This window comes from Bombus vancouverensis, chromosome 8 (genome assembly GCF_051014615.1).
Source record: "Bombus vancouverensis nearcticus chromosome 8, iyBomVanc1_principal, whole genome shotgun sequence".
NCBI classification, from domain to species: domain Eukaryota; kingdom Metazoa; phylum Arthropoda; class Insecta; order Hymenoptera; family Apidae; genus Bombus; species Bombus vancouverensis.
The window spans coordinates 444,894-457,975 of record NC_134918.1 but is presented as its reverse complement, the minus strand read 5'-3'; the positions used below and the strand labels follow the sequence as shown (position 1 = coordinate 457,975).

General features: G+C 41.2%; 1 protein-coding gene across 1 annotated transcript; it reads right to left on the bottom strand.

The window, feature by feature from the left end:
• Positions 1-5,710: 5,710 nt before the first annotated feature.
• Positions 5,711-11,482, bottom strand: LOC143303032 (uncharacterized). Its single transcript, XM_076620766.1, has 2 exons — positions 10,034-11,482; positions 5,711-6,484 (listed from the first exon to the last, which is right to left on the bottom strand). The coding sequence occupies exons 1-2, from the start codon at positions 11,034-11,036 to the stop codon at positions 6,465-6,467; spliced, it is 1,023 nt and encodes a 340-aa protein (XP_076476881.1). The 5' UTR covers positions 11,037-11,482; the 3' UTR covers positions 5,711-6,464.
• Positions 11,483-13,082: the final 1,600 nt, after the last annotated feature.

Sequence of the window (13,082 nt, the reverse complement as noted above, 5' to 3'; positions counted from 1 at the left end):
TCCTGCTATCTTTACTCGTAAATACACCTCGTTTGGGAGCCCCTTAACGAAAGCTTCCCTCGTGTCTCGATCTATCCTATCTTGAAATACGGTGCCGTACTCGTACCTTTCCCCGTTCATTATTGCCAATCTGAGATCTCTGACGCGATTTATGTAGTCCAAAATATCTTCTCCCGGTCGTTGAAACATTGTAGCTAATTCCCCTTTATATTCGTTAACCGTTTTTCCCGGACCGAACATATCTTTTAATTTATTCCCGAAATCGTTTAAACTTATTACTTCTGTGTCTTCTACGGCGAGAAACGCGTGTCCGCGAAGCTTATTCGTTAATAATTTTACTAACTGAGATTCTTGATGCCTAGGAACCATGTTTCGTGCGCGCTCGCATGCTCTTAAAAATCGAAATACCGAGGGTCGATGTCCGTCGAACACTGGTACTGTCTCTATTGCATCTTTTAACTTAATTGGTTGGGGATTAACTTCTATCGGTATTGTCGCTTGGGAAATTATCGGCGATGATACGGGTGTCTTGATTTCCTTCTTTATTTTCAGTGAACGCACATCGTCTTGTAATTTATTCATTTTTGTACTCATGTCGCGAAAATTCGCATCCCATGCTTTAAGTTTTTCCGATAACTTCAAGATCATGTCTTTGTCCAACGATTCTAATTTAGTCGACATTATTTCTTAGGTATAAATTTTATCGACAAGCGTGACAACTTTAGTCCTCTGTGGAGCGTATCGAACCGTTTAAACCAACTTTAATCCTCCGTGAAGCGGATCCCACCGCTGCCACCAAAAATTTAATCTGTTACGTATTTGTTTGTTTAAATCGATCAAATTCTAAATTTAAATTTTACTGAAATTTTTTTTTTGTTTGAGTTTGAATTTAATCGGAAGAGAAATATTGAAATGATATTATTGTGTATGAAATATTGATTTAGATTTCTGATTAATACGTTAGTTGCTGCCACCAGAAATAGTCTAAGGACTATTTCAGAAATTTTCTTTTTATTGTTAAATTTTTTTTTTGCGTTTAATGGGTAGCGTTAACTGACGTTTAATACAACTGGCAAACGAATTCCACTTTTCGGCTAACCTGCTATGTGCAGGGATACTGGCACGGGAGAGGATTAAAGCTGGGTACAATAAATATCTGTCCTCGTTGAACGGATTTTTATTTGAATGTAGAATTGCTTAGGTTATTATATATATATTTTATTAGCTGGATATATATATTTTAGCGTTGCTGGATTGGATAGTAATGTGAGATCTTTCGTTGTTTTATATAAATTTATTTTTACGTTTGACTTCTTCTTCTCCTTTAATTTCGCTGTAGTGGTTCGTCGTTAGAACCGAAACTCAATTCATTTGCTACGATGGATTCTATTGCCACGATTTTCTCGCCTTTTGAATTTAATAATCGAAGATGATTCTAACGATCCTCTCTGTGCGGGACTTGTGTAAAGTTTAAGCAATGATTCTTTCTTCAAAACCGTTCACGGAAATAAAACGAGATCGATGATAGGAAGTTCTAATTCGATTCTCGAGGGAAACGAAATTATCAGAGAAGGAATTTTCAAAATTAATTTTCTTACCTTGAGGAAAAAGTGCTGTCGGGTGCCATTACTTCGCCTGCTCCGGTGATCGTCGGTGTTTTTACTTCTGGGTTTATTACTTGAACTCGAATATAGTTAATTTCCAATTTTTACTTTATTTATTTTATCTAGATACCCGCCTTACAATTTACTAATCTGATTAATACAGTAAATGCTATACGAAATTTCTGAACGAACGTAATAAAAAGCACGATGGTAATGAGTACAAAGAATAATCGTAATAAGAATGATCACAAAGACTAATGCGCAAAGTATAATGAGCGTAATACGAATGATCCGTAATAACAATGAACACAAAATATAATAATGAGCACAATATGGTACGTAAATTATAATGAGCTCTGCTCTATGTTGCTACGCTTATTTATAATGCCATCCCCCACGGGGTGGTGGTCCACTGGGGGTACGCTTCCGTGGGAATCGGGATGTTGCAGTTTGGATTTCTTGAAATCGTACGTGAGAGAATGCGAGTTCCATACTTCGACTTAGTTCCTATCAGTCCTGTGCTTCTGCTGAGCTAGCGTCTAGGAGGCTTGAAGCATTCCATGCTGGTCTAGTCTTTTCCGCGAGAAACTTCTATGTTTTGTACCGTGGGAATTACCCGTGTCTCTTCGGCGCGTGCAAGGGCTGGCGGCTGCAGCATCAAACATCTCGATGTTTGCTCGGGCAACACGCGCAATTCCGCTGCTCTCCCACAACAAGGACCTCCTTCTTCGAGTTATTTTTCGTAAGTTTGGATATTCGCATATTATGGTTGTTTTTGCGATTTTAATGTTTTTTCCTTTTTTGTTGTTTCCCTAGGCTTCGGTGATCGACGTTCGGACAATGTTTGCGGAGGCATTTCCATCAGAGGTTCCTTATTATTATTATTTTTTTCTTTTAAATGTCTTTTGTTTTTATGTATGATATATATATATATATATATCATACATAAAATATATATATATATATATTTTAATATATATATATTAAATATATATATATATATATTATATTTATTTATTTAAATATATATATTATATATATATATATATATATATATATATATATAGTATCGTGGACGAAAGGCCTGGGAAATATCGGGCGAACTATGAACAGTGTCGCGATATATATATATATAGTATCGTGGACGAAAGGCCTGGGAAATATCGGGCGAACTATGAACAGTGTCGCGAGAGCCGAGGCGCCGTCGGGCCCATCAATGTGTCATCGGTCTTTTCAAGTGCATAGTTTCGTGGAAAAGACCTACGTAACCCTGGCTACGAGCGTCTGCGGAATACGTGTGCTGTGGGCCTAGGAAAAGGACAACAGAGTGTTAGTCGAGAAACAGAGTGCGAGTCGAGGAGCCGAGTGCGAGTCGAGCGGAGACGGAGTTTGCGAGTGGCGTTGCCGAGAGAGAGTGTGGATTGCGCTGTTTTCTGTACGTTTGGTATGAGTAGTTCAGGTTAATCAACAATCGTCTTTTTCTGTCTGATTAACATCTCTATTGTCCACTCTTTGTAAGCATATTACATCACGATATTACATATATATATATATTTATATATTTTTTAAATGTGATATCTATTTTATGTTTGTTAAATATATGTATATTTAATTTTATATTTCCCCCCTTTTTTTAAATATATATATATATTTTAAATATATATATATATATATTCATTTGTATTTGACAGTGTAGTTGCTCATAGAATCTATTAAAGAAAAATGTTAACAATGTGTTTTCATGATTTGTTTCTCGCGCCTGTTTTCCATTAATCCCTAAGATTCCTGTCGCCATAACGCGTGTTACTGTTCCGATGCGCACGTGTAAATCTAACATGGCTGCTCATAAATATCATTAGTAAAGTTATAGTGGCGGGTCTTTAGTTTTGTTTGATATCGAAGTAATTTTCCGTCTGTCGCACGTTTTTCCTTATTCTACCGCAATTAGAACATTTATTTATTAATATTGTTTAAAGTGACAATAGTATTGTTCGTGTGAATATACATATATATATGTCGGAGAGGCAGTGGGGATAGGGTTGTCGGTGTTTGAGGAGTCTTCATTGAAGGTAGCCATCGTTGCGGTGTAGCGAAGATACGATTTATTGACACAGGTATGAATAACACAGGTTTGACAATCTATCACGGCGGTGAGACGTCCGCGACACTAGTGACAGTGATCTCCGGTTCAATAACGAATCCGCGGCCAACGGGATGACAGATGGGCGTTCTCGCTGAATCTAAGTCTGACTCGTAAAAATAATTGCTGAGCGTAAAGACGTTACTCTTTAGTCGACGGGAGCGCGTCAAAGAATGCCCGTCCCGTCCCGATGATGCCACAGAGGAAAACTATAATGGGGTGTGTCTAACGACACGAGATCATCGGATTCGTCGAGGAAAGCCTTCGTTTAGGAAGTAAGGGAAATTGACGTTGCTGCTAATTGGTCAATCTCCATATCGGTGGTTAGAAAAAGATGCTAGCCGCCCTCGAGGGAAAGTTGCTAGTGGGAGACGCCGCTCGTTGGAAAATATGTCTCCCCTATCTTCCCGTAGTTGGGACAAAGACTGTTTGTCTGTTTGAAGGACTTTAGTTAACTAAACCTTAAGATTTATAACGGGCCCTCGGGCTAGCCGAACATGTACTGCGGAGACGCATCGACATCTGGCAATCATCTTACTCGAAGAATAGGGTCTGCGTGTGGCGAGCCACGGGACAGAAACCGTTGGAATGTTTACTGTCGCGTGTCGCCACGAATATTTCTTTTAAGGAGAGCTATAGAATTACTCCATACCTTTGTTAGGCAAAGCGTTCATCCCTTGACCGCGGCTACGTTGGGCGACAGACTGTCGCCTCGAGCCAAAGCTCACCGTCACTAATCTCGAACAATTACAATCGGATTGAATAACTACAATAGTTTAGTTACAGTTATAGTAGACTTTAGATTGCAATGTTGCGGGGCTATCCGAAGGTTCCGGTGTCCTTTCATCTCCGACATATATATATATTTATGTTGTGTGTCATATTAATATGACTAATGTTTTTTAATTCTTCGATAGCGTTATTTATTGTTTTGAGTAGTTTATTTTATAGTGTGTTCGATAGTATAAAACATACACACACACACATATATATAAATATGTATTCATATGCATATTTCTTCTGGCAGTGTAGTATTCATACGAAATGAAATGTTAATTATTTATTTTATATTAACTTCATTTAATAAGATAGAACACGCACACGCACACGTATATATGTATATACTTCTGGCAATGTGATTTTCATTTAGATTCTTTAGAGATGTAATGTTGTGTATTTGAGGTTATGTGTCAATTATTTGATTTCATATATACATATATATCTTGTATTGTGACAACATAGTATTAAGGTTTTGTTTCTAGATTATTGTGTGTTTAATGTGTGTTTACATATTTGTGTTTGATGATAGAATTTCTGTACGCAATTCCTCAAGTCGTTGCGGTGTTAATTATTTTGAGCGTTTGGCCCATCGCCAGGTTGTCGCTTAGTCCCAAGTGTTGCGTTGTGTGTTCTATTTCTTTTGTAGATTATTATTAGTGGTTTAGTTTAGAATATGGATTATTTATATATTTATATATAGACATGCATGTTTCGTAATTGTTAGGGAAGTGATACATTTACACTGTACATGAGAGTGTGTGTGTAAGGGTTAGAGGGCGTCAAGGTCTTAGTGGAGACAAAAGACTGTTGCCAGATGTTAGAAGAATCTAGGGTAGTCGGTTGGCGACCAGCGTGCGTGCAAGACGTTCTTCAGAGAGTAATATAGATGTATAACTGTTGTGTGGGAAATATAGTCAATAATTTGTATTCCCAAATCCTCGAATTTCCTAAACAGTAATGTAGTTCTTATTTTATAACTCTTTACCGGAATGTAGGCTAGTTTTAAGTATATATCTTACATTACTATTTGATTTAATACGCACACATATATATATATTTCTGACAATGTAACCTTTATTTCCTTAATAATACAATATTGTATGTTTCATGTATTCGTTAGACTATTAGTTTTTGACTTCATATATACTTATATTTCATAAATTGATAATATTGTATTTGTTGCATAGTATTGGAAGCACTGTCTCTAATATTTACTAGTTTATTACACGTCTGGCATATATGTTTATACTTATATGTAACTCTCCAAGTTGATTGATTAATATATATATATATATATGTCGGAGATGATACATATATATATGCAATGTTTGAGTTCAAACGAATCCACGGTCACCGGGATAACTCCTTACTAAGCGAAACTAACTTAGACGCAAATGCGATCGTCGAAAATGCTCGATGTATCACTCTCCAAGGCAATCGCAAGAATGCCAGCCTCGTGGAGATTTTTCTCCCTGTACGATTGCATTTTGTTTTCTATACCCGTTTGGAAGCATCGAGAAGGTTCCAAACGCCGTTGCTAGGCACACTCGTTGGAAGCATCGAGAAAGTTCCAAACGCCGTTGCTAGGCAGTTTCTGCCTGGAGTTTTGATTACTAATACAATGTATGTCCCATTGCATCGGCACCTCCGAGGCAACATCACACGTGGCTAGGCCCGCTCTCGAGGCCGCATGCCGCCACAACCACATTTCTCGGAAAACACATACAACCACTCCAGACCTCCGTTAGATAAAACATCCATCCCGTGACCGTGGCTACGTTCAGCGACCGATTGTCACCTCGAACCCAATCTCGCTTATTACAAATCTTAAGCAATTACAACTATAATAAAATCTAGGCTAAGGTACTAGAGGATGTTCCCAAAATTTCCAAGGAAAGGCTTCGGCTTTCCTTTCATCTCCGACACGGCCATCCTGACTATCACACGTCCTCGGGTGTACCTTCGTCAACAAAACAAAAGGAAACAAGATTAGTATCATTGTGATTTGCATTCAAAGTGCCAGTTGCATTCTGCGTGCTTTCAGTCGGGTCGTAATGACATGACGGACCATTCTCGATTTCACACCCAAATGGGTCTCATCCTTCGAATCGCACATACTCTCAAAGTTCGTTACATAACCAGCTTCGTAACACGATCGCTGTCAACACCAGACCGCCTCCAGCCTCGTGACATTGTCACTGTCGGTACTAGACCAGCTCCAGCTTCGTGACATCGTCGCTGTCGGTACTAGACCAGCTCCAAATCCGTGACATTGTCGCTGTCGGTACTAGACCAGCTCCAACCTCGTGACATTGTCGCTGTCGGTACTAAACCGGCTCCCAGCTTCGTGACATCGTCACTTCCAGTGCCTGACCGCACTGAACTCCGTCCCATGGCCGCACCTGGGCTCATATAATTCTACGATCCTCTGGGATCGGGGTACTCACATCGCCATGGTCACTGTTCTCGTCATTACAACAGACATCCAACTCCGCAGGAATGCAACTATCCGGCATTTTCCTTAACCTGTCATGACTGTACTTGTATGACCTTTTCCCATCCAGTGTTTTCAAGGTATATCGGTCTCCTTCCAGGACCTCCGATATCACAAACGGACCCCTGAATTTTGGATCCAATTTTGTCTGGTTCCTTTCTTCATTTTGGCGTAGTACCAAATCACCGGGATTAAACCTAACTACTTTAGCTTTGGTTTTATCGAATCTCTCTTTGTCATACCTAGCACTAGTTTCCATCTCTTTTATTGCCTGTTGTCTTACACTGGAGATATCTATTTCTTTTTCCTCGATGTTATCAGGTAGTAATAAGTCATACGGACTTGCTGCTCTACCAATCAATAACTCTAAAGGACTCGATTTGGTTACGCGGTTGATGGTGCAATTCAAAGCCAATTGCATCTCCCCGATCGCGTCTTGCCATGAACGCCCGGTCGTTTCTACCGTTGTGAACATATTTTTTAACGTGCTCATAACACGTTCTACTTGCCCATTGGCCTTACTTGCACCGGTCGCGATCAAATGAACTTTGATTTGTTTGCTCGCACAGAATTCTTGAAATTCCCGGCCCGTGAAACATCTACCGTGATCTGCTATTATCCGACAGGGACTACCGAACAAAAACACGGCGGACTTAAGTGCCTTGATAACGCTAAGCGAATCCAATTTGCGTGTGTGATGTAAGTGCACGAATTTCGTAAAGGCATCGATCAGGACGACGACATACTCTTTCGAGTCATTCTTGCCACTCAGCTTGCCCGTTATGTCCATGTGCACCGTATGCCACGGTATGCCGGTCTTAGGTATAGGATGCAGTTCAGCCTGTATTTTACCTGAACTAGCCTTCGAAACTCTACAAGCATGGCAGTTCTCGACAAATTTGCGAACATACTTCGCCATTCCCTCGAACCAATAATACTCATAGAGCTTCTCGAGCGTTTTATCCCATCCTAAGTGCATAATTGACTGATGCACATGGTTGATGACGGACCATCTAAAACCTCTCGGAACAATGGGTAAGCAAAGGGTTCTGCCCTTTCGTTGTATTTTACGGTAAAGTGTACCGGATCGCAGTTCGTAGGTATTCGCGATATCTTCCGCGAGCTCTTCGTTCTGTAATTTATTAACGATTTCGGAGATTTGCGGATCGCGACGTTGTTCCGCTAATAGCCAGTCTTCGGAGATCTCGGCCAGATTAATCTCTTTCTCTGCGACCTTGTCTATCATACGGCGATTCAAGTCTACGGGGTTTCGCGAAAAGAAATCTACGTGGGCCATTCGTTTACCCTCTCGATACATGATGTCAAAATCGAATGTTTGCAAATAAGCCCACCACCTATAAACCCGGTCGTTTAAGTTTACTTTGTTGCTGGAGGCTTTCAAAGAATTACAGTCGGTAACTACTAAGAATTTCCGTCCATGTAAGTAGTGTCGGAAATGCTTGACGGCGCTTACTACTGCTAGTGTCTCCAGTTCGTACGAATGATACCTAGATTCCGCGGGACTGGTCCTTTTACTATAATATTCGATGACTCTGTTTTCCTTTTCGACTCTATGCATTAAAATAGCTCCATACCCCTCCGAACTAGCGTCGGTATGTAGCTCTATGGGATGATTGGGATCAAATATCATTAACACCGGCGCGTCGGTCAGAACGGAAATTATCTGTTGTCTTATCTTTTCGTGCCTGTCCGTCCAAGTCATGTGCTTGTTACTAGAAGTGAGTGCGTACAAGGGTTTCATCACTTGTGAAAATTTAGGAATAAATTTTCGGAAGTAAGAGGCCAAACCTATAAACTGCCTAAGCTGTGTGACGGTCGACGGTGCAGGTAAAGAATTCAAAGCTTGTATTTTTCCCGGGTTTGGACGAACTTCTCCGTTACGAATTACATATCCCAAATAAAGTACCGACGTCTTCAGAAAAGAACATTTAGCGAAATTGAAAGAAAATCCGGCGTTTACGAGAGTGTTTAGTACAGTGTGCAACCTTTCTAGAGCTTGATCTATTGAGTCGGTGATTATTAGAACGTCGTCCAAATAAACAACGACATACGAATAAGCGAGGTCGCCTAAGGCCTTGAAAATGGCTCTCTGGAAAGCGGCTGGTGCATTTTTCAACCCAAACGGCATCGTCACGTATTCGTATTGACCGTCGGGGGTAACGAACGCAGTATATTCCGTCGAGTTAGGGTGAATGGGAATCTGGTGAAATCCGCTAGCCATGTCCAGGCTAATGAAGTATCTCGCACTCTGCAATCTCGCGATTTGGTCAGCAATAAGGGGTAAGGGATACCGATCCGCGACCGTATTTTTATTCAGCGCTCGAAAGTCTACACACAATCTGTCTGTGCCGTCCTTCTTCTTCACGAGTATCATAGGGCTCGCGAACGGCGAATTACTAGGTTTTACAATTTGTGCTTTAATTAATTCGTCTATTCTCTCGCGTACTATTCTTCGCTCTTCCTCGCTAAGCCTGTAAGGGCTTCTCTGCACGGTGACGTTGGGATCAATTAACCGTATTTCCAACTGGCCCGTACTGACGCGAGTACGCGGGAAACCCGTAATGAATGATTCTTTAAATTTTTCGAGAACAGAGATTAATCGATCTTTATAGTTACCGATCACATCAGTGTCAACCTCGTTAATGTCGACCGCATCTTCCGCGACTTTACCACAAGCGTTAACGACATTTGTTTTACAAATAACGAGGCTATTTTGCGTGATATTTACGTCGAATCCCTGGCTCAAAATCTCGCGACCAATCATGATGTCGTATTTTAGGTAATCGTCAGCAAGGACATGAAAAACTATCTCCAATGTAAGACCGTTAATACAAACAGTGGACAAAATCTGAAATGTACTCTTAATACAAGTATTCCCGATCCCCCGCATCACTACCACATCGGTTATTCTTTTACCCGAAAATTTCGAGGCTAGGGACTCTTTGATTAACGAACACTCGGCCCCAGAATCAAAGTAAAATGGAAACGACTTACCCAGATGGCTTAATCTACCAGCCGGAGCTTCCACTACACAGGAGTCGATCCGGCGTTCGTCAATGGAATCGTAGTTTCTTTTCCGCGATGATGGGCAATTAGGCGCGATATGTCTCTCCTCGTGGCATTTGAAGCAGGTCACCTTCGACGATGCGGCTGGTCGTTTTTCCTTCGGGTTTCGTATATCCTGCTCCTTCCCCGTTTGTGTTTGCAGGCGACACTCCGTTCTCCTATGTCCGTGAGCACCACAGCGGTAGCACTTAATCCGAGGAACTGATAGCCTGCTTCGTTTAACTTCAGGTTCCGTTAGTGAATTTCTTGGCGAAAATGTCGGCTGATCGTTGTAAGGGAGAATCCTCATTTCATCATGAAATTGGTCCTCCGTCCTGATATTATTCGCGAGCGTTAGTCGCCGAAAGCGTCGATCTTGTGAACTCAGTATATAAAGGGCGAGGGCATTGATCACTTCGGGCATCGTTAGATCTTGCAACTTCATCTGCAGCATGGAGCGGAGGCGACTACCGTACGCTCCCGGGGATTCAGTCTCCGACGGTCGTTCTCTGGATATCCTTATTAACGCCGAAGCGGCTGTCTCTCTGCCACCAAAACGCGAAAGAAATTGTTCCTTAAACGTTGGCCAGGTAAGCTTTCCACCGCGCACCATTTGTGAAAGCCAATGCGCAGCAGAACCCCTTAGGGCGCGATTTAGAGCGGAAAGTAACGCACTATCTTGCATCGGGTGGTCTTTCAAAATCAGATCAGCATGAGAGCACCACGCGGATGGATCGGCGCCCGCGCCTTCGGGGTCAAAACGTGGTAACGTTGCATCCTTAGATTCCGTACTCGGCCTTTGCTCCCCCGGTTTGTGCGCTAGCGTCTGAATTAACTCGCGCATAAGGACCATTTGCTCTTGTAGCACTTTAAACGGTTCTAATCCCACTTCTGATGTCGGATCACGATTCGAATTTTGGGCGCCCGACGACTCTTCATGTGGACTAGCCATCGTTTCACAAAGCCGAGATTTTATTTACACGTATATACAGGTCTATCACTAAGCTTAACAAATAATAAGTACAACTAATAATAAGTCTAACAAACACTAAGCCTAATGAATAACACGATCTACGAATAATTAAATTAAATAATACTATTAGCAATGTTTGAGTTCAAACGAATCCACGGTCACCGGGATAACTCCTTACTAAGCGAAACTAACTTAGACGCAAATGCGATTATCGAAAATGCTCGATGTATCACTCTCCAAGGCAATCGCAAGAATGCCAGCCTCGTGGAGATTTTTCTCCCTGTACGATTGCATTTTGTTTTCTATACCCGTTTGGAAGCATCGAGAAGGTTCCAAACGCCGTTGCTAGGCACACTCGTTGGAAGCATCGAGAAAGTTCCAAACGCCGTTGCTAGGCAGTTTCTGCCTGGAGTTTTGATTACTAATACAATGTATGTCCCATTGCATCGGCACCTCCGAGGCAACATCACACGTGTGGCTCGGCCCGCTCTCGAGGCCGCATGTCGCCACAACCACATTTCTCGGAAAACACATACAACCACTCCAGACCTCCGTTAGATAAAACATCCATCCCGTGACCGTGGCTACGTTCAGCGACCGATTGTCACCTCGAACCCAATCTCGCTTATTACAAATCTTAAGCAATTACAACTATAATAAAATCTAGGCTAAGGTACTAGAGGATGTTCCCAAAATTTCCAAGGAAAGGCTTCGGCTTTCCTTTCATCTCCGACATATATATTTATGTTGTGTGTCATTTTAATATGGCTAATGTTTTGTAATTCTTCGATTGCGTTATTTATTGTTTTGAGTAGTTTATTTTATAGAGTATTCGATAATATAAATATATATATATATATACGTATTCATATGCATATTTCTCTTGGCAGTGTAGTATTCATGCGAAATGAAATGTCAATTATTTATTTATCCTTTACCGGAATGTAGGCTAGTTTTAAGTATGTATCTTAGATTATCGGTTTGATAGAATTCGCACACATATATATATATTTCTGACAATGTAACCTTCATTTCTTTAATAATACAATATTGTATGTTTTATGTATTCGTTAAACTATTAGTTTTTGACTTCATGTATACTTATATTTCATAAATTGATAATACTGTATTTATTGCATAGTATTGGAAGCACTGTCTCTAATATTTACTAGGTTATTACATATTCGGCATATATGTTTGTCGGAGATAAGAGGACACCGGTGCCTTCCCTCTGAAACCTCGGGAAAATCCATAAAAACATTGTAATTAAAATCTACAGTTGTAACTAAACGATTTGCCGTCATTCTAACCAATTGTATTTGTTTGAGACTTGTGACAATGAGCTTGGGCTCAAGGCGACAATTAGTCGCCGAACGTGGCCGCGGTCAATGGGACGAACTCTCCATCTAACAAAGGCATTGAGTAATCCTATAGCTCTCCTTAAAAGAAAGATTTGTAGCGGCACGTGGCAGTAAACATTCCAACGGTTTCTGTCCCGTAGCTTGCCACACGCAGATCCTATTCTCCGGGCAGGATGTTTACCAGATGTCGACGCGTCTCCACAGTACGTGATCGGCTAGCCCGAGGACCGTCATAAACACTAATATCTAGTTATCTAAAATCCTTCAACAGATACACAGTCTTTGTCCCAGTTACGGGAAGACAGGAGAGACCTATTTTTCCACGAACGACGTCTCCCACTAGCAACCCTCCCTCAAGGGCAGCTAGCATCCTTTTCTAACTACCGATATGGAGATTGGCCAATTAGCAGCAACGTCAATTTCCCTTACTTTCCGAACGTAGGATGTCCCCGACGAATCCGATGATCTCGTGTCCCTAGTCACACCCCGTCATAGTTTTCCTCTGGGGTATCACCGGGACGGAAAGTCATTCTCTCTTGCGGTCTCATCGACAAAAAAAGGATTAACTCCTTACGGTCAGCGAATATTAACACAGAATTCGACTTAGATTTTTGCCAGTGCGTACGACTACCGTCCCGTTGCCCGCGTATTCGTTATTGAACCT

Coding starts and splice junctions, on each gene's coding strand:
- LOC143303032 (XM_076620766.1), bottom strand. CDS start 11,036: ATGGCTAGTCCACATGAAGAGTCGTCGGGCGCCCAAAATTCGAATCGT. Junction 6,485..10,033: donor TGGTAGATTAAGCCATCTGG/GTAAGTCGTTTC, acceptor TTGTTGACGAAG/GTACACCCGAGGACGTGTGA.